The sequence below is a fragment of the Lathamus discolor genome, chromosome 19, assembly GCF_037157495.1.
Source record: "Lathamus discolor isolate bLatDis1 chromosome 19, bLatDis1.hap1, whole genome shotgun sequence".
Lineage (NCBI taxonomy): Eukaryota > Metazoa > Chordata > Aves > Psittaciformes > Psittacidae > Lathamus > Lathamus discolor.
Window position 1 is genome coordinate 4,333,546 of NC_088902.1, and position 21,040 is coordinate 4,354,585.

The 21,040-nt window shown below is 60.6% G+C and overlaps 1 protein-coding gene across 1 annotated transcript; it reads left to right on the forward strand.

Annotated features, from left to right (window-relative positions):
- The first annotated feature begins 15,622 nt into the window (after positions 1 to 15,622).
- GPR37L1 (G protein-coupled receptor 37 like 1) lies at positions 15,623 to 19,344 on the forward strand. Its single transcript, XM_065698181.1, has 2 exons — positions 15,623 to 16,438; positions 18,074 to 19,344. The coding sequence occupies exons 1-2, from the start codon at positions 15,749 to 15,751 to the stop codon at positions 18,884 to 18,886; spliced, it is 1,503 nt and encodes a 500-aa protein (XP_065554253.1). The 5' UTR covers positions 15,623 to 15,748; the 3' UTR covers positions 18,887 to 19,344.
- The last annotated feature ends 1,696 nt before the right edge of the window (positions 19,345 to 21,040 follow it).

Here is a 21,040-nt window from a genome sequence, read left to right on the forward strand (position 1 = left end):
TGTGACACCGTGCTGGTGTCATCCCTGCAGCTGGGGGGTCTGGGGTGATGCTCCCCATGCTCAGCTCCCTTTGTCAATCAGGTGGGGGGGAACAAAGGGAAAGGTTGAAGCATCTCCTCCTTGTGTACCTGCAGCCCATGGTCAGACCTGACCCCGTGCCAAGCCAGGACCTGGCTGACCCTTGGCCATAGGAGCATCCGAGTTCCTCTGACTATAAATCACCTCCTTCTCCTGTAATTAACACAGCAATTTTCGGGGAGCTGTGCTAATTCCTTACATGACATCCCAGGTCAGACAGCCCTCGTTTTCCTCCTAACACCCTGCCGAGAACACAGCCCGCTCATCACCCGTGTGCTGCAGCTTTGCTCTCTGCTGGACCCCCAGGCAGGTCCCTGGCCTTGCACTTCAGAAGCCATCACACCTCGGGAAAGGGAGCCCAAAACAGCTTCTCACCGCTCCCTGATCTACCCAGTGGGTCCAAGCCAAGGGGCCTCAGCATCCCTGCCGTGCCAGGAGCTGCGCTGACCCACACCGGAGGGATGTGGTCCTGGAAAGCACGGCCTGGTTGCACAAGAGCACCGGCGTTTCCAGGGCCACCTCTGCCAGTTTAAAGCAGACAGAAACACAGCATTCCCAGGCTGATAGCTGTGTGCACGAGGTGTGCCTGCAGATAGGAAGGTGCGGTCTGAAGTCCAGGAGATAAGAGGCTGGGGAAAGCAGTCTGGGGAGCTGCGGGAAGCAGAGATTCCAGGTTCCCAGTGCTGCCCGCCCATCCCTGCACAATGGTCCTTTGTCCATGCCCATCACAGCAGGGATGATGCCCCTGCTGCTGCTCCCCAAGCGACCAGGGCCCAGGGGCTGTCACAGGCAAAATGAGGTTAATGAGAAGGAGGTGCCTTTTATTACAGGTGTCTCTGAAGGTCTGACAGAGTCCGACCCCGGGGGGCCCTTTGATCTCAGCCTTTGAAAGCCTATTGCTGTGCTGACAGAGCTGCTCTGAGTTTCCAGGTCACCGGGATGATCATTTCCATCTGGGAACAATGAGCTCTTTATGTCACCCTTTGTGCTGCACCCTGCTGTGCTGAGTGGACCCAAGTGTAGGGAGGATGCGCTGCTGCACACAGAGGCTCAGCTCCTTCTCCGGGTGGATGCTGCAGCAAGGGACAGCAGCGGGGGGAACCCACCCAGCTCAGCATCCTGATTCCCTGCGGGAAGTGGGAGGCTTTTCATGCTGGGAGGCCACGTTCCCCTAGGAATTGTCCCAAGGATGAACTATGAAACCTCACTGCTTCCCTAGGGGAACCCCTGTACAGCACCAGCCCCAGTGGGGACCCAAGATCCAGCCTCAGGGATGGGCCAAGCAGGCACTTGTTCTGCACCCCTTGTGCTCTGCTGGACCCCGGGCAGCTGAAGGAAGCCCTAAGGCTGTGCTTTGCAGGGCAGGATGGACACTGCTGGATGGAGAGAGCTGCTTCAGAGCTGGGGAGCCGCTCACGAGCCCGAAGAACAGAGAAGGATTTAGGGTCCTCAACACCCCTTTGGCCCTCGGCCCTGTTCGGGACAGTTCAGATTCTGAACTGGGAAAACGGCATCTGAAAACCGAGCACATTCATGGTCTGCAGGGCCTGATCTTCCTTTTCCAGCTTCCCAGCCCGGGGGTCTGCAGGGGCCCCTTTGCGTGCCCTTCCTGTCCCAGCTGCAGCCTGCCCAGCTCCCTTGCCTAAGCTGGGGGTCTGCATCTCCACACTTCTATGGGTCCCGGCGTGGCACGGAGCTGCTGGAGGCTGTAGCTTGCATTTGCTTGTGTCAAAACAACACATTGTTCTCCAGCAGCAGGCATGGGGACCGGTTGTGCAAGTTCCCTTGGTGGTGACAGCGGGTTCCTGGGTGCAAGGCAAGGTTTTGACTTGCTGATCCCCACAAGTCACTCTGGGGATGTGACCGGGTCCAGTGTGATCCCTTTTGGGGGATACTTATCCCCATACACAATGATGAATCAGGGCAACTGGCTCCACTGCCATCCACCAGCCCACCTGTACCCACGGAGGCTTGGCAGACCCTGTGGGATGGGACACATTGGAGCAGATCCTGGGCACCAGCTACTGTGGTTGCGGTGCCTGACCGGCTGGATGATGGATGGCCAATGGAACCGAGCCCGCGGGGTCTCTGTGCGCGGTCTCTGGGTGCGTTCGCTGCCCTCTCCTTGTGCTGGGTGGCACCTTCTGGTTTTGCAAAGCAAATCCTGGCCGTGCGGGGCCGGTGGAGCGCAGGCACCTGCTCATTTGACAGGGAAATTCCCCAGGGAGCAGAGCACAAGCAAAGACCTCTCCGCTTGGCCCCACGAGGCTGTTGCCACCATTGCAGGGCAGGTACCAGGGCCCATCCCCACACTATCACCCCCTGCGTCCTTTCCCCAGTGTGCTCCTGCAGAGCTATCTCCAGGCAACCCAGCCAGAGCAAGGAGAGTCTCTCCCCTGCCGAGCCTGGTGTGCTTGTACTGGCACATACCTCACATACCTGGATGCAGGCATCACCAGCAGCGCTAACCCTTTCCTGCTCTCGAGACAGCAACACCCGCCCTGGTGCTGGCCTCCCGTGGGTGCTGCTGGCCTCCTGACCCAGCACCAGCACCCCGAGATCCAGCACCACGTAGGCACTGCTGGCACCCACGTGGGCAAGAAGCCAAGAGCCTCCATGGTGCCAAACCTCATGTTTTTTACTGCCCCTGCAGTGTCAGAGAATCATGGATTGGTTTGGGTTGGAAGGGACCTTAAAGCTCCTCCAGCTCCAACCCCTGCCACAGGCAGGGACCCCTTCCACTGGAGCAGCTTGCTCCAAGCCCCTGTGTCCAACCTGGCCTTGAGCACTGCCAGGGATGGGGCAGCCACAGCTTCTCTGGGCACCCTGTGCCAGCGCCTCAGCACCCTCACAGGGAACAGCTTCTGCCTCAGAGCTCAGCTCAGCCTCCCTTGCTTCCTGAGAGCTGCGTTCCCCCAAAGCCAGCTGGAGGGGAAGTCACCCTGGCTGAACCCCGCAGTGGGACCAGGATGGGCTGCTGGGGAGTTTCGGCTGTTCCCAGCCTCTCCTGTGGCTCCTGCCCACGGCTTCTGTAAGCAAAGAGGCTCTGCCAGCTTGAGCACAGCTCTGCCACCGGCACCCTCCGGCTGAAGGTGACTCATGGTGAGTGCTCAGGTGACAGGGCTGGTGCTGGTCCTTGGGGCAAGCTGAGTTGGCCCCAGCTGGAGATACAGCTCTGACGGGGCTCTGATGGAGTGCTGAGTCCTGGGGCATGGCACGGAGGAGGGCAGGGAAAGCCAAGCAAGGAGCTCAGAGCGCCTGCAGCCAAGCCAGGTCTGGCCCCTTGGCTGTGCTTCCATCCCCACGGATGTTTTTGGTGTTCCAGTGTTGCCAGCTCCTCAATGAGAGGAGCTCAAGGAAAGCCCAGCTTGGTGTCAAGACCAGATTTAGGCCTGGTGGCTGATGAAGGAAGCCTGCTCAAAGGCGTCTTCCAGCACCGAGCACCTAGCCTGGGGCAGGTTCCCCGAGCCCCTGCCTCTCCTCTTGCCCAGGGGAGCAGAGACATGGCTGTGGCCCTGGAGCTGCCTGGGCTGGGGCAGTCTGGGGACCTCACCAAGCATCCTGGTGGCAGCACCGTCTTGGCACCCTGACACGGTGGCTGTTTCCATGCCAGGGAACTGCGCTGCCTCAGAGCAAGGGGAGAGATGCTCAAGTCCTTCCTTGGGCTGCCTTGGCGCAGCTCAGGGGCTCTTCTCGGGGTAGAGAAAGGTGTAGGTGGCCTCGGGGGTCTCCCAGCACCAGTGATGAAGGAGGGCGGGCAGCCGAGCACTGCTGCCAGGGACACGGTGCCAGCCGGCTCAGGGGGGCAGAGCCAAGCCCTCCATGTCGAGCAGGCAGAATGCCTGCAGTTCTCTGTGCCTGCTTCTGCAGGGCTGTGCTTTGATAAGAGGCATTTCAAACCCCCAGCAGCATCCTGGACCAGCGCTGCGTGGTCCAGAGCTCCCTGGTCCCAGGTTGCTGGCAGGAGTACCCGGCAGGATGTGCTGCCAGCCCTCTGCAGGGTGCAGGAACCATCGCCAGCCCCGAGACAAGATCCCGGCGCTGCCCGCAGGGGTGCAGGGTGTGATGTGCTCAGCCTGGCTGACGTGTCTGCCCTCTCGCAGGCTGCTGGTAAACGGAGCCATGGGTGGGGAAACTGAGGCAGGGCAGAGGCTGTGACTCACTCCCATCCTCAGGCAGAGCTGCGGAGGAGCCGGGCCCTGCGCTGGTGCCGCTGCGCAGAGGAGAGGGACGGGGATGGCAAAAAGAGGAGCCTGGAGCATGGGGTGACTCAGCTGCGAAGGGAGGGTGTGTGTGTGTGTGTGTGTGAGGCGCTGCCAAACCCAGCCTTTCCCAATGTGTTTACCAGGACCCGCGTGGCCGGTGCCCATCCTCAGCCCTGAACCTGCTCACCAGGTTCAGCCGGGCAGAGGCGGGACCGTGTCCCTGCCCCAGGCTCATGTGGGGAGCCTGCAGAGCCCTCTGTGCTGCTGGCACCCTGCCCCTGCCCAAGGGGGGAGCGATGCTCCACGTCCAGGGCCGGCAGCGCGCTCCCGGCGCGGTCAAATAGCGAGGGGTGCAGCAGAACGTGGCCCCAGCCCCACGGGGAGGTGGCTGCACATCAGCACCGACATCCACGTGATGGCATCCCAAGGAAAGAGCCAGAAATTCCCCTGCTTGCTTTACACTGTTTGCTCACTGCTGACCCAACCACCTCCTGCCAGCTACCAGGTTACATGGCCCGGGGGGGGGAAGGACGTAGAGAGGGAAGGGCAAGTCCCTTTTTAGGGATGGTTTTAGAACAAAATGTGCTGCTTCTCAGAGTTTCCTCAGAGCAGCAGCTCCAAGCGCTGGTTTATTTCACTTCAGCCTCTTGGGCTGCTTGGGATGGGAAGTTCTGGTCAGAAGCAGAAGCACCAACATTTCTTTCCACAACAAAATGGAAAGGAGGGGCTCAAGTGGTGCCCCTGCTTGGTGAACTTGGCTTTGCGGCTGCAGCACTGCCAGGGTTGAACACCCAACAGTAAGGGTCACCAGGGCTCCTGCAACCCATTGTAACTGGGAACGCCAATGATACCATGGGCAGGAGGGCCTGGCACAGAGGGACCCTCAAAAGAGGCCCTGGAGCCATCAGTGGAGATCTCAGATGCTTCGTGTTGATCCGCACCGCAGGATGCAGCGGATGCAGAACGGTGAGGCAGTGATGTGCTGCATTCTGCTCTCACCGGGCCAGCCAGAACCCTTTGTCAAGCCAAGCAGATGAACTCTTTTCGGCAGTTAACCTCAAAACACAGCTCCCAGCTCGCCCAGTGTGGCTCTGGGCTCAAGACTGGGCCTTCCAGAGAAAGCTAAGTGTGGGCTCATCTCCTGCTCTCTTTGCTGCTTGGTTTCCATGCTGTGATGCACGGCAGCTCCAGCGCCAATGGCTGGGAAGGGACCCTTGCCATTGCATTGCATTGCTTTGCTTAGCTCCTGAGCTGGGTTCAGGCTGGCAGGACCTTACATGACAGGAGGCAGACACTGGTGCCCCAGCCTGGCAGGAGCAGAGGGCTCAGCCGGCCCCATTGCCCTCTTGCTCCTCCCCTGCAGCCCCCGAGCGCTCACCAAAGGGCATCAAAGGGTTCACCAAAGGGCAGGGCCTGCACATGGAGGGGAAATGTCCTCACCCCCCCCCATGTCAGGAACATCCTCCCGCAGGGGGTGGGCACGGGTGGGCACGGCGGGGAGGGCATGGCATGGAGATGGGATCCATTCCTGCCGAGGGCCGTGCTTACCCCGTGCTCCTGGCACTGAGCAGCAGATGGCCATGGCAGGGCACGCAGGGGCTTAGGGCTCAGCCCTGGCACGGGGGCCTGACCTCTTCTCCCTCTGACAGCCCCTGTTCACCGATGCCCGTTGTTTGGTGTGTGCTTTTCCCTGAGCACTTCCCATCGTACTGTGAATGTGGGGCACAAACTTACCCGGACAGCAGCACATCCATGGTCTCCAGCAAACAGCAGGTACCCACCTGGGATGTACCCACCTGGGATGTACCCATCAGGGATGTACCCACCTGGGCTGTACCCACCTGGGATGTACCCACCTGGGATGTACCCATCAGGGATGTACCCACCTGGGATGCACCATCTGGGATGTACCCATCAGGGATGTACCCACCTGGGATGCACCATCTGGGATGTACCCATCAGGGATGTACCCACCTGGGATGTACCCACCTGGGATGTACCCATCAGGGATGTACCCATCTGGGATGCACCATCTGGGATGTACCCAGCAGGGATGTACCCACCTGGGATGTACCCATCTGGGATGTACCCACCTGGGATGCACCATCTGGGATGTACCCATCAGGGATGTACCCACCTGGGATGCACCATCTGGGATGTACCCATCAGGGATGTACCCACCTGGGATGTACCCACCTGGGATGTACCCATCAGGGATGTACCCACCTGGGATGCACCATCTGGGATGTACCCAGCAGGGATGTACCCACCTGGGATGCACCATCTGGGATGTACCCATCAGGGATGTACCCACCTGGGATGCACCATCTGGGACGTATACACTTGGGATGAAACCACTTGGGATGTACCCACCTGGGAAGTACCCATCCCTCCAGTGAGCTCCAGGGACTCATATGAAGGTTTATTTCAATTATTTGGAGGTGCTGAGGCGCTGGCACAGGGTGCCCAGAGAAGCTGTGGCTGCCCCATCCCTGGCAGTGCTCAAGGCCAGGTTGGACACAGGGGCTTGGAGCAAGCTGCTCCAGTGGAAGGGGTCCCTGCCCGTGGCAGGGGTTGGAGCTGGAGGAGCTTTTAGGTCCCTTCAACCCAAACCAGACCGGGATTCTGTGATTCCATTGTGTCCATAGCAGTGAGGGACAGAGGGGACGCAAAAGGAATTTAAGGCGTTTCTATGGCTACCAGGAATAATCTCCTTGGAGACAGTGCTGGCTCTGCCAATCTCCAGTGCAGACCCCAGTGATGCATCAGTTCCCCACGCAAGGGGCAGCATGGTACATTGCCCACAAAAACCATTGGAGCAGCCCCATGAGATCTGAAGCAGAGGCTGCAGACATCCCTGATCCCATCCCATCCAGTAGGAAATGCCTCTCTGCCCCAGCTCCCTTTGCTCGGTGTCCTCTCGTGCTCTGCAGAAACCAGGGCCCGGAGGAATTCCTGCAGTTTCACAACTGGAGGAGCAGGACAGGGACCTGCCTTCCCTCAGCCCGTGAGTGCAGCCAAGCCTGCAGCACCACCAGCTCTTTGCTGCGGATGAGTGCTCCTCACCGGCAGCCTCTGCCCCATCCTGCACCTCTCCAAGCTCCGGTGGTGGGTGCTGGATCACCCCTGTCGCACCCTGGCAGGGGTGATCCTGCATGGAGAACTCGCTGCGGGGTCCACGGCTTATGGGAGAAGGCAGCGTGTGCTTCATCACCTACATGGGGCAGCTCGCTATGGGGCTGCCAGAGATTTACCTGCTCCAAGGCACCTTGTGGTACCCTGCCCTCCATGCCCACGCCTGCAGCAAAGGCCAGGAGCTGCACCCAGGGACGCTGTGGAGACATCACCCGAGCATGGTCCTTGGCAGCCTCCTCCAGCTGACCCTGCTCTGAGCAGGCATGGATGGGGTGATCTTCACAGGTGCCTCCAACCTCAGCCTTCCTCTGATCTCCCCTTTGGGAACCTTGCTGCTGTCCTGGGTATCACCGACCGATGGGGACAGCCATCAAGGACCTGGGTCAGGTTTTGAGCAGCAATTCCCCGTCTTTCCTGCCCCACTGTGATCTCAGAGCAAGCCCCAGAGCCCAAGAAAACAAAGCAGTACAGGTGGAAAATGATTCCTGGCCGCAATCCCGAGAGCTTTAAACAATATCTGTGATTCATGAGGAGAACAGTGCAAGGGAGCGGCTCCATCTGTGCAGCAGAGCGTGGAGCAGGTCATAAAGCACAGGGGGAGGCAGAGGCAAAGTCAGGGGATATGGGTATGAGCACCACTTGGTGCCTTCCCTCCTTGCTGTTGAATTTCCCTTTGTGTCAATTAGCACCTGAAAACAGAAAGGTCCTTTCCGACCCCATCATACCCCCAACAGGGGATTTCCTGAGCAACCCTGCCTTTGGCTCTAGCAGCCGTGGCCCTCCTTGCCTGGTGATCACTTGTCACCATAGGGTGTTACTGCAGCTTTTGATGCCCGCAGCAGCACTGGCTCCAGAAGGGATCCCTGTGAGGCTCAGCTGGCAACCTCAGTCTTTAGAGAGCATTTCAGTGCCCAAATCCCTCTGACTCTTCCCCATAACACCCCATAAACCACCTGCAGTGGATCCCCTCCTAGCCAGCAGCATCACCATCTTTCGGGCACTGAAAAGCAGGGTTGAACGTTGTGCTTGCCTTTAGAAAGTTGTTCCTGAAAATAAAAGCAAAGCTTGGCTCGCCTTCCTATGGGTTTACACTTCGCTTGCCCAGGTTTACACTCGGGTGGTTGCCTTGTTTGGACATGGCTATGGCTTATTCAAAGATATCACTTTACTTCCAGCCGGCTCCCATCCTATTGCTATAGGACATAGCATCGCTATGATACTGTTGGAATCAATTTGGACAGAGTACATTTAGTCTGTGCCCTCCAGTGCCGTATTTACACAACAACCAACATCTCACTCTTTTGGTTGCTACTTTTAATCTCTCAATTTCCTAATTGTTTAGTTTCTTAATGTTCGCCGTGTCCCTCTTTTTGCACATCACAATTGCTGCTGGTTTTATGCTGCTGGTTTTCCTGTCTGAGCCATCGTTATAGGCACCAGAAGAACATTTTGGACTAGGTTTGCCATCCTGTTTGTAGGGCTGTGTAACAGATATACTAACACTGGGTTGGAGGAAGTGTGTGTAGGAACAGCTGGGTGTGAAAGCACTAGAAGAAACCCTAAAGAGGAGATGATGAGGATGGCCTGCACTGATAAGCAGGGGCACAATCAACATCAGGCCGATGCTGAGGAATGTGGTGTTTGCACCAGCCCCAATGCCTGCACTTTGGTAAGGCCTGGGTATAGGTGACTCACCAGCAGACTTGTGCTTTGATAGGAGGAGGATGGCAACAAGATACAAGCACATCCCTTACACTGTCCTTCTCCAACACCATGATGGGACCTGTAACAACATCCACAGCAACGAAGTCCAGACAAAGGGCAACCATTTAGGATCCCATGGCCTTGGTGCTATGGCCTTCAGGAGCCCAGGTCTCCACTGCTCACAGGGATGCAGGGTTCAGGCTGGCTCTGCTCCCAGGATGTGCATCTGACTCAATGGAGCAGGGGGGGATGCTCAGGACATGGCAGGCATCAGCCCATGCCCGTGGCCATGCTCTCAGGGACAGAGGGGTGAGGAGTCTGCCTCAGGCACATCCCCAGAAGGGTTCCTTGGGGCTCAATAGCTTCTCCCAGGAGGCAGCAGCCCAAATCCTGGCACATTTGTCAGAGCTCCTCAGCCATTGCCCAAAGCTGTGAGGAGCAGAAAGAGCTCTCCCACCCACAGCCATGAGTGCCATCAGCACCAGGCTGTCATTGCTGCTGCATCACCAGCTCCTCGGCGCTCGTGAGCCCGTTGGCCACACGTCACCCATTGAGCTGCCACACCTGGGAGATAGCAGCGGGATGTGGCTGTGTTACCCCGTGACTCAGGGCCACTGCTCTGGTGTGCAGCAGAGCTCCTGACCTGGGCCGAGGGGAGAATGGGGCTGAGACACAAGGGGAGAGCTGCACAGGGAGCCTGGGGAGAGGACAGAGCCAGTGGCCATGGCTCACACCTCTGACCTGCAGCAGCGGCGCTTGGAGCCTGGGAAGGACGGTGCCAGCAGCCTCAGGGGTCCTGCGTGCCCCTCTGTGCTCGTGGCTGGCCTTGCTGATGCTGCAGGTGTTGGTAGAGCAGCCCCAACACTGATGGAGCCCAGACTCACCCACCCACGGCTGTGTCCTCATGGCTGCAATGGGGGCATCCCAAGATGCAGGGAGTCTGCAAGGTATTAAGCTTGGTAGGGAGGTTTTTCCCTCCCTGTATCATCCAACATCCTCCAAGTATCCCAGACAGTGCCACAGCCCTGGAAAATAGGATTTCTAAGGCAAAGGCTTAGGAGTTTCCTTCCTGTACTCTCCCTTCTCCTGAGTCTGGACTATAAGGGGTTGGAACTAGGTTATCATAAGGTCCTTTGCAACCTTAACTTTCCTATGATTCTATAGATACCTGCAGAGCACACAGTACTGATCGTTTGCACCTCTGGGACCTCAGATGGGTCCTGCCTACCCAACCGTCGGGCCAGACCTGGCCACACTGCACGGCAGGGCACAGACAGATGCCTGTATCCTCCCATGAGCTCCAGCCTACAAGGATGCAGGCACGATCTTCTCCACCACTCGCACGGCCACAGCAATGAGGGTGTTACCAGCTCCGTGGGACATCCCTGGCCCTTGGGGTTTTGGTGTGGCCCTGCCTGTGCTTCCAGCAAAGAGTGCGGGTCCATGAGGAGAGAGAGGCAGGGGCACCGACCCCCGTGTGTACGTCCAGGCTGTGGGCAGTGAGAGCTGCCCAGGGACACAGCGCACCCTGGGGCAAGGACATCACCGGGATGCAGGATGGGTTCGGGGGTGGGGGGGTGTTTCTGCTGTGTCAGCGGGGCTGCGGGAGGCAGCGAGGCTGCAGGGCCCCGGGGGCAGGGTCCCGAGCCCCAGCGCTCATTTCCGTGCGCGCAGAGCCGGGAATTTTCCGTCAGCCGGCGCTGGGCGCTGCTCCGTGACCTTCATCCCCGCCCAGGGCGCGGCAGCGCCAGATGGCACCGCGGGGCCATCCCCGTGCGGGAACGGCAGCGCCGAGGGCAGCGGGAGCGGGCCAAGGCAGAGCCCCGCGCCCCGCGCCCCGAGCCCCGGCCGCAGCGCCGCTGCCTCGTTCCATTCCCCCTTCCGCTCCCCAGCGTGCCCCCCAGTCCGCCGCCGTCCCCCTGCATCCCTGGGGCAGTCCCCGCTGCCCGCCCCGCTGCCAGCCCCAGCCGCTGACTCCTCTCCCCACCACACAAGTGAAGGAAGCAAAGGGGCTGCAGTGCCTGATGGCAGACGTTGGCATGGACGGACATTCATGGGCTGCTCAGCACCGCACGCTCAGCACCTCACAGCATCACCGCTGCGGGCAGGTGCTCCACACGGAAGCAGAAAGGTGCTCTTAGCCCATCGGGGCCCAGTGCTGGGCACAGACCCCTTCCACAGGGGCTTTCTGGACCATCCTGCTGCCAGCCTTGAAGCACTTGGTGGAAGGGAGTCCAGAGTCCCTGCACAGGGTCCCGTTGCCCCCAGCAGCGCACCCGAGCACAGGCTGCCCATGGGCCACGTCCCTCCTCGCAGCTTCCTACGATGTTCCTGGTAAGCGCAAATCACCTTGACTTTTGCTCTGAGACCTTGAACGGTGCGGCCGGGCACGGACCAGCGCTGCGCCCCTCTCAGGGCTGCTCAGCATCCGTCCTTCTGCAGGCGGGTTATTTTCCACCGGCGCTTCCCCAGCACCCATGGCTTGGCAGTCACCGGTCCCCAGTCTGCCTCTCCCTCTGCCGACACACGCGGGGATCGCAGCCCTTCACCCAGCCCAGGCTCTGCCCTCAAAGCTCCCCCAGACCTTTCCGCTGCTCCCCTGCATCCCCAGCTGTGCTCTTGCAGCCGGATGGGTTTTAACCTCCGAGGCTGCAGGAAGAGCTGGGACTCACTGGGAGCTGTCAGAGACGTGAAACACTCACGCTGTGGTGCTAGGAGATGGGATGACCAGACCATAACCTTGTGGTGGTGTCCATCAGTGCTCCAGCTGATGGCCCCCAGGACGTGGGGATGCTGCAATAGTCCCCCTAGACCCAAGCTCCAAACCGCTCTGAAGGCCTCAGCATGTGACAGGCAGAGCAGGGGGACACAGCAGCGAAGGAGCGTGATGCTCACCCCAAGGCAGGGAGAAACGGAGGAGTTATTACTAAAGATGGAGGGACTGAACTGAGGTGAATGGAGAAACCAAACAGGCAGTCCCCCAAAAGAAGGTGGCAGATTTGAACATGGTTTATTAAACGTATGAGTGGGTTTGCTCCAAGTTGCATTTATGCGTTTCTGAGATGCATTTACAAGGGAACTTGGGGATGAAGCGGGCTCCAAAACCTGGGCCCGCCTCTGGGCCTCTCCAAACACCTCCCATCGCTTCCAGAACATCGCTCTTTTTGTTCCAAGGAAAAGGAAAATCCTGCCCTTGCCTGAAGCTGAACCTGCCTCGTAGTTTCCCTGCTGTGAAATGGGGCCGAGTGTTCACGTTGTGGTTTAAACCTGTGACTGCTGGGGAACCCACACACGGGGAGCAGAGCCTGAGTCCTGCAGCAGGATGCGAAGGCCACGGGGTGAGGGTTTGCTCAGCGCAGTGTGGCTGTGCTGGGACCGGAGGGGCTTTTCTTGAGCTCTGGGGAGGAGGTGGGAGGAGCAGGACGGGGGGACCCATAGGCTCCAAAGCCTTTCCTGGCTCCTGCGTGCACCACGGTGTGCTGGGACACAGCAAGGCAAACATCACAGGATGCTGCCCCCAAAACCTCCAACTGGGCTGGACTATTGCATGCAGGGACAGGCCAAGGGGAATGGCTTGAACCTGCCTGAGGGGAGACTGAGATGAGCTCTTAGGCAGAAGCTGTTCCCTGTGAGGGTGCTGAGGCGCTGGCACAGGGTGCCCAGAGAAGCTGTGGCTGCCCCATCCCTGGCAGTGCTCAAGGCCAGGTTGGACACAGGGGCTTGGAGCAAGCTGCTCCAGTGGAAGGGGTCCCTGCCCGTGGCAGGGGCTGGAGCTGGAGGAGCTTTAAGGCTCCTTCAACCCAAACCAGGCTGGGATTTTATACCTGCAGGAGACAGGACCAGGACTTAATTTTGGGGTGGGCACAGACCCTGTGCTCGTCTCAGGTGCCAGCCACAAGCCAAAGGCATGGAAATCACACGTGAGCATCTTCATTCAGAACAAGGGGCTACAGCAGTGGTGGGGAGCCCGTGCCCTGCCATCAGGTTTGCCCGCGCCAGCCGTCTGTGTTTACCATGTCCCCTCCCTGCCCTCTTCCCCCTTTCCGAGCAGCCACAGAGCTCACTGGAGCAGCGCAGGGCAAACAGGCGTGTTCCAGCCCTGTTATTGCCCTGCTCCCCTGCAGCCCGGGCTGTTTGGTGGAAACAAAAGGGAGAAGTTTCCCTCCTCTCACTGCGTGTTTGGGCTCTGTCTGCCCCAAGTGACCCCGGGAACAAAGGCGCAGCAAGGTGAGGGGCAGCGGCAGGGGCTGGCGCAGCTCACCCTGCCGAGGCAAGGCAGCCAGGACACAGCCGCTGCTGCCGTGCGGTGCTTGCGGCGGCCCGCAGCGGCCCATCAGAGCTGGCCAGGAGGCAGGCTGAAGCATCAGGGCTGATACCGATGTAGTCTGCGTCTGTTGTTTGGCCTCCAGTCAGGGGACAGCCAAGGACCCGCTGTGTCTGGTAGCTCCTGAATAGGGAGTGGGAAGAGGAGCATCTTGGAGAGGCTCCTTGGGCAGCGATTCCCTGGTGACAGAGCCCGCCTGAGGTCACTCCCGTGCCGCCGCAGTGTCACCTTGCCCCAGTGAACTTTGCTGTTGTCTTCAGCCCCATGGCACACCCAGGCCTTGTGCAACGGCCATGAAAGGAAACTAAAAATAGTGCCCTCTCCCAACGGGAAAACACCCGGCTGGGCCGGAGCGGTGCTGGGTGCCAGCATCCCTCCTGGCAGGCGAGGAGCTCCCTCCTCCGAGCTGATGTGGGCACTGAGGAAGGACCTCATCCTCCTCTGGGCTCCTGCCCCATGCCGTGCCTTGCCTCTGTTCATCCCTCACTCAGCTCTGTCACCAGGAAGCGTGGTTTTCCCCCAAGCCTCACCAATGGCATCACTCATGCGGGGACTGATGCCACCACCTCTCCTACCTGATGTCTGCTCCTGTAGACCCCAGCAAGAGCTGAAATCCTCCTTTCCCCATTGGAAATACCCAAATGAAGCTCAAAATCCATCGCATCATTGAGATTCAAGGCGCAGCACTCAACTGCAGGAGAAGCGTGAGGCTGGGACTGCAGGTGAAGGCTGCAGGCTTCCACCAGCACCATCACACACGATGGAGGAAGGCTCCAGCACAGGAGGGCTGAAGGGCTCGCACTGGGCTGAGCCAAATGGTTTGGGAGCAGAGACTCCTCCTGCCCCACACTGGAGAGATGTGGGGCAATGGGGGTTTACCCCAGCCCAGCTGCCGTGGATGAGCACCAGGGGCCAGCTTTGCACAGTGTGGTTTTGAGCAGAGCAGGAGCACGCCACTGCTGGAGCCCGCGTCAGCACACATCCTGCTGCGCCGTGCTCACGCGCTCCTCTGGAAGGGGCAGCCTTTGAAAGCTGGGACTCAGTTTCCCTGTGCTGGCCCCAGGGCATCAGCTCCTACTGACACAGCAAGAGGCCCACGTTCCCCTTGGTGCTCCGGGATGTCAGCCCAGAGGCCCTTCTGGCTCCGGGAAGAGCAGGCACGGCGCCAGGCGGAGATGGAGGAGGCTGGTGTCTGCTGCCTGCAGGGGGGTGAGGCATCCCAGCCCCTGCGGGAGGGACACAGTCCTTGAGCTCCCAAAGCTGGGGGCAGCCCTGCTGCTTCAAGCCTGGCACGTATCCCCATGGGCTGCCATGTCCCCAGAGGGGACCATGGTCTCTCCAGGCCCACAGAGAAGAGGTGACAGAGCAGGGAGAATAACGGGATGGGGAACAGGAGACTAGGACAGAGGAGAGGTGGTAGGTATGGAATTGGGGAAAGATGGTGGATGTTGGGGAGAGGTAATGGGTACGGGGAGATGTCCTAGGTATGGGGGGTCAGGGACCTGTCCCAGGAGGGAAGTCAGTAGGAAAAGGAGCAGCAAACCTTGGGTGAACTGGGCCAGCAGATCTTGCACCCTGATGTGGCAAGGAGCATGGACTGAAGCCAGCCAGGTCTTCCTCTCACTGTGCTGCCCAGGGCAGCCCCGTTACCCCTCCAGCCCTGGGGAGCTGCTCCGGATGTTCAAGGGCATCCCGAGTCCAGGCTGAGTGTGCAGGGGACGTGCCACACGATGCCAGTGCTGGACCTTGGGCATCCTTAGTGCTGCCTGACTGTGGGCAGCGGGTGGGAAGCAGCTGAGCTCAGCAGCCCATCGGCAGTGCCAAGCCATGAGCATCCTTTGCTTGGCTCGTTCTGGGGGGATGCTGGGGGTACGTTGGGGGCCCCATCCCTGGAACTGTTCAAGGGCAGGTTGGAGCAAGCTGCTCTATGGAAGGTGTCCCTGCCCATGGCAGGGGGGTTGGAGCTGGATGTGCTTTAAGGTCCCTTCCAACCCAAACCATGCTATGATTCTATGTTGGGGGTGTCGTTGGGGGATGCCGAGCTCCCCACCCCGTGTGCTGGCGCATCCAAGCAGAGCTTGGCAGGCTCCCATGGAGCGGGTGGGTGACCAGCAGAGGGCCTGGCTCTGCCGATCCCCAGCGCCGCTCTTATTGAGCCCAGCGCCCTCCGGAGAGCCCAGAGCTGCAGCCGGCGCTGGACAGACCGGGACGGCTCCATCGCTGCCGGCAGCCCCGGGGTCCCTGCGCTCGGGGCTGCGCTGTCTCCCACCACACGCTTCCTCCAGAGGGTGCAGAGGGGACCATGCCTTCTCCGCTGCCGCTTGTCCTCCTGCTGCTGATGCTGCTGGTGCCAGGGGCCGTGGCAACGCGAGGCAGAGCTGGGCAGGCTGGGGAAGGCAGCACCCACCATGGCCAGGGGGAGGATGGAGGCAGGACCGGACAGACCACGGCCCGGCACGGTGCAGGGATGCAGGTGATGGAGCGGCTGCGCCGGGGGACAGAGGAGGACTCCAAGTCGGTGCAGCAGTACGTGCCGGGGGTAAGGGTAGAGTTCCCGCGGCCCCTCAACTCCGGCAGCCTGCACCCAACCAAGGCCCTGCTGCCATCCAGCACGGACCAATCTGAGCAGCAAGAAGGGGTCCCCACAGACAGGGAAGGGTTCGAGCCACGAGCCAACCTCACCACCGTGTCCGACAGGCGGCTGCAAATCCAGAACCCCTTGTACCCAGTGACGGAGAACTCCTACAGCGCCTACGCCGTGATGTTCCTGTCCCTCATCGTCTTCGCAGTGGGCATCATCGGGAACCTCTCTGTGATGTGCATTGTGTGGCACAACTACTACATGAAGAGTGCCTGGAACTCCATCCTGGCCAGCCTGGCCTTTTGGGACTTCCTCATCCTCTTCTTCTGCCTGCCCGTGGTCATCTTCAATGAGATCACCAAGAACAGGCTGCTGGGGGACGTGTCCTGTCGCATCGTCCCCTTCATGGAGGTAAGGCAGAGCACAGGGCTGGGGGCGGCTCAGCTGCCCTCCGGCTTTGGGGGCACTCCATGGCCTGGCGCGAGGGCTGTGTGCCCAGAGACCCCCACTGTGGGGCTCAGCAAGGAGACAAGGGACGGTTCCCATTTTCACCTCCCCTTTGCCTCTGTCCTGGGCCATTCCTCAGGCTCTGCCCCCAGCACCAACCTTGCCAGCGCTGGGTAGAGCCCATGAAAGCCTCATTTACCCTGCCAGGGGACTTCTGTCCCTGTCCCTGTCCCTCAGCCCCACCGTGTGTTGGCCAGCACTGGCTGTGATGGGTGCTGAGGATGGCCCCAGGGCAGGGGGCTGCAGCTGGGGCAACGCTGGGGTGGGAGAGACAGGGAATAAGGTTTGAGAACCGGAGATCTTTGCTTGTCCCCAAGCCTCACCCCTGATGGGTTTGGGAGGAGCTGGGGACCCACTGGGAAGGCTGCAGGGGCTGTGGTGACAGGGGAAGGCAGAATGAGCAAAAATGCCCCCGATGGCGTCATTGTGCATGGTCCTGCTCTTGGGTTGAAAGCAAACCCGTGCTGTGGGGCATCTCCCACCCCGCAGGGACGTGCGATCAGGGGGCTCTCCTCTGGTCCCGTGTATGACAGACAGACCCAGCCTGCTCTGTGTGTTGGCCGGGGCTCCAAAACCTGCTTTATCAAAGAAGGGGGCAAGCACAAGGTTGGAATTGGTCAGAGACAGTGTCAGGTCTGCCCTCCCAGGGCTGTCACTGTGGTGACCTTCTGTCATCACCAGACCTCTCCGTGCCCATCACCAGGACTCAAGCCTGCTCAGAGAGCAGGCCTTGCAGTGATGGAGAAAGCTTGTGGCCCCATGGAGCTCAGCCACTGCAGGCAAAGAAATGGCCCCAAACCAGACCCCTTCCTGAGGAGGATCGGCCGTGGCCTTTCTCCGAGCTGCTATCCGTGCAGAGTCCTGGGAGGTTTCCTGGGAGCTGGGAAGGTCCCTCGGGAGCACGGGGGGATGCTGGGCGGCACCAGCATGTGACTGCCGCTTCCCTGGCCAAGGGCTGTGGGACTTGGCTCTGAGCAAAGCTGCGGCTCCGGGGCTGGGACCATGAATGCTGATCGTGCCCCTCGGTGCCTCGCCAGCCCCCCCAGAGCCACCGCGCTTCCTCTGCCTCCTTTGGCAAAGGGGATGTTTTTCCTGCCGCTCTCAATGCAGAGGAAATTGCCCCAGGCTGCTTTGTGACCATGGCACCTTCAGCTCCTTCGGCCTTTCCGGGAAGCAGGCAGCAGCTCTGCAGAGCAGGGCAGGGCCACGGTAGCCTGGGGCAGCTGAGGGGGCCTGGGGGACCCTGCGGAGGTGCTGTTTGATGCGATGGGCGCTGCTTTTCCTCCCTGAGAGCCATCCAGAATAGAGGCAGAGCCTGGGGGACAACTCTGCCATTCCCACCCTGGCTGGGCAGACAGGAAAGCAGAGAAGGGACAAACGGCTCAAGGCACGTTTTGATCCACTGCTGCTTCAGGAGTCACAGGAAGGTGGCTTTAACCCTGGGATGCAGCCATAGAGGAAGGGTCTTTTGGGCAGCCGGGGTTTTGCCACAAGGCTGGTAAAGTCAAGCCCCCCCTTGTTCTGCCTCCCCCTTGCCAGGTATCGTCACTGGGAGTCACCACCTTCAGCCTCTGCGCCTTGGGCATCGACAGGTTCCATGCGGCCACCAGCCCGCAGGCCAGCACCCGGCCCATTGAGCAGTGCCAGTCCATCATCGCCAAGCTGGCCGTCATCTGGGTGGGCTCCATGACGCTGTCGGTGCCGGAGATCCTGCTCTGGCAGCTGGCACAGGACACGTCGCCCGTGTCCGGTGTGGCGATGGAATATTGCACCATGAAGCCCTCGTCCAACCTGCCCGAGTCTGTGTACTCCCTGGTGCTCACCTACCAGAACGCTCGCATGTGGTGGTACTTTGGATGCTACTTCTGCTTGCCCATCCTCTTCACCGTGAGCTGCCAGCTGGTGACCCGCAGGATCAGCGGCACCGAGAAGAAGACCGAGTGCCGAGGGAGCAAGCACAGCCAGTGCGAGAGTCACTTGAACTGCACCATCATCGGGCTCACCATCATCTACGGGCTCTGCACCACCCCGGAGAACGTCTGCAACATCGTGGTGGCTTACATGTCCCCCGACATGTCCAAGCAGACCCTGGATCTGCTCAACCTCATCAACCAGTTCTTCCTATTCTTCAAGTGCTCAGTGACGCCCGTGCTGCTCCTGTGCCTCTGCAGACCCCTGGGCCAGGCCTTCATGGACTGCTGCTGCTGCTGCTGCGAGGGCTGCAGCCCTGACACTGCCTCCAGCGAGGGCAGCGCTGACAGCAAGCTCAAAACGGAGATGTCCTCCTCCATCTTCTTCGACAAGCCCCGGGAGTCCCCCCCACCCCTCCTGGCCCTCGGCACCCCTTGCTAAGCGCCCAAGGGGAGCTGTAGAGATCGTTCCGCCACCTCCTCCCAAGACCAAACGTTGTTTTGCCGTTAGTGCCCATGTCTGGACGTGGAACCAGCAGAAGGAGCTGCACCCCGGGCTTCAAACCCCACACTGGGCAAGTGAGGCTTGAAAGCCCGGTCCCTGTGGCTGCATCGGCGGCCTTCTTGCCCCTGCCCAAAGGCCAGCAAGGGCATCACCGCCCTCCCGTCCTGGCTGCCTGGCCAGGCTCAGAGGGGTTGTTGCTCTGCAGATGGAGCTGTGCCAGAAAGGTCCCATCTGACCCTATGGAGGGTTTCCATGGAGGCTTGCAGAGGACACAGCAAACACAAACTGCCCTTGTCCTGTCCTGTCCCCTCCTGCCAGCCCCCTCCACAGTAGGAGGTCCCAGTGACTGTATCCCACCGAGCGGTGCCCTGTAAGAGCTCAATAAACCAGTAACCTAGAGCACGCCACGCATCACCAGTCCGGCACTGCCGAGCAGAGCCCTTGGGAGCCGCTGCTTGGGGTTTGGATGGCTCTTCCCTAAAACCTGGGGGCTCTGGGGTGGGCATTAGGGCAGAAAAGCGGCCATGCCAGGTCAGGCAGCACCTAAAGGAGATGGGGAAAGGCCCCCCCTGCCCCTCTGCCCATCCCTTGGGGTGATGCTGGTGCCAAGCCAGCCCCTGGAAGGGTCTCCCCCAAAGCACTGGGCTTTGGCTGGTTTGTAGGGCTCAAACTGGTCCCAGTAAAGGCCATCCCAGCACTGGGCAGATGTGCTCCGCAGCCTGTAAGGAACCCAGTTCCCCCCCTGCACCACGCAGGACCAAGGTGCCGCTGCTACACGGTGTTGCCGTGCAGTGCCGGGGGGCACCATCCTGCTGCACCCCTGGCGCAGGGCGAAGCATCTCGTCCAAGCAGCACCGTGCAGGGCTCCCTGGTCCTTTGCGGGGACAAGGCTGCCCCAGAACCTCGGGTTCCAAGCTCCCGCACCCAGGAAGGGCTTCAGGGAGCAGCGGGGGCAGCGGGATAGGGCTGGGGGCAGGCGGCCCCGTCCGCTGGAGCTGTTAAAGCTCCTTGTCCTGCCGCTGGCACTTGCCCAGCCCACGAAATGCCGGGGCGAGGGAGACGGTTGCTACGGGCGGGTGAATGCGAGCGGCTCACTGCGGGCTTTGTGCGGCACCGACACCCACCGCGCTTCGCTTTCTCAGCCCCGTTGCCAGGGAAACAAAAGCCCCAGTTTTCTTCAGAGAGCACAAAAATGGGTTTTTTCCTTCCCTCCCCCCCCCCCCCCCCCGCACCACTGCTGGGCCCCACACTTTAGGGGCAAGAAGAGGGGTCTCATCCTGGCTCGGCGATGGAGAGAGGGGAGCGGAGCCCGGGCTGCTGCCATGCCCGCATCCCCCCGTGCCCCCACGGGCTCCCGGTGGCAGTGGGAGAGAAGGAGCGGGGGCATCTCCTGCGCTGGGTCCGCGCTGCTCGGTCCTGAGCCCGCGCCAAGCAGGAACAAAGCCGGGCTTGTTGCTGTGTCCCTGCGGGGATGGATGTGTGGGGAGGAGGAGGACAGCGGGGGGGGCGCGGGCAGGGAGGGCGCAGGCTGCACCGCACGGCCCCATAGCAGGCAGAGCACCCCATAACCCCAGAGCGCGGATACCCGGGCAGGCTGCCATAGGGCACAAAGCACAACCCCGATGGGGGATTGGTGTCAGCGCAGGGGGGATGCAGGGGGCACAGGAGAGCACTGAGCACCGGCCCCGAGAGGGAGCTGCTGTGGGCAAGGGGCAGGGAGATGGGGTAGGAGCCCTGCAGCAACCCCGCTCCAAACCCAGCATCGCAGCAGGACACAAGTGGGGGCAGAGGAAGGTCCAGCAGCAGCGATGGCTGCATCCAGACACCCCCAAGCTCATCTCTGCACCCGGAGGCGTGCAGAGCCATCAGGGTTGGCAGCTCTGGGGGGACCATGGAAAGGGGACAGCCCGGTGCTGCCTGGGGGACAGGGACCCTGGCCCGATGAGGTGCAGAGGAGGGATGGGTCTCACCCTGGCGAGGAAGCAACGTGACTGCAACCACCCCCCAACGCAAAAGTGTTAATTTATTATCATTAGGGAGGCAAAAAAATTGTACAGTAACAAGAATCATTTCCCAACAGAGGTCAAATCT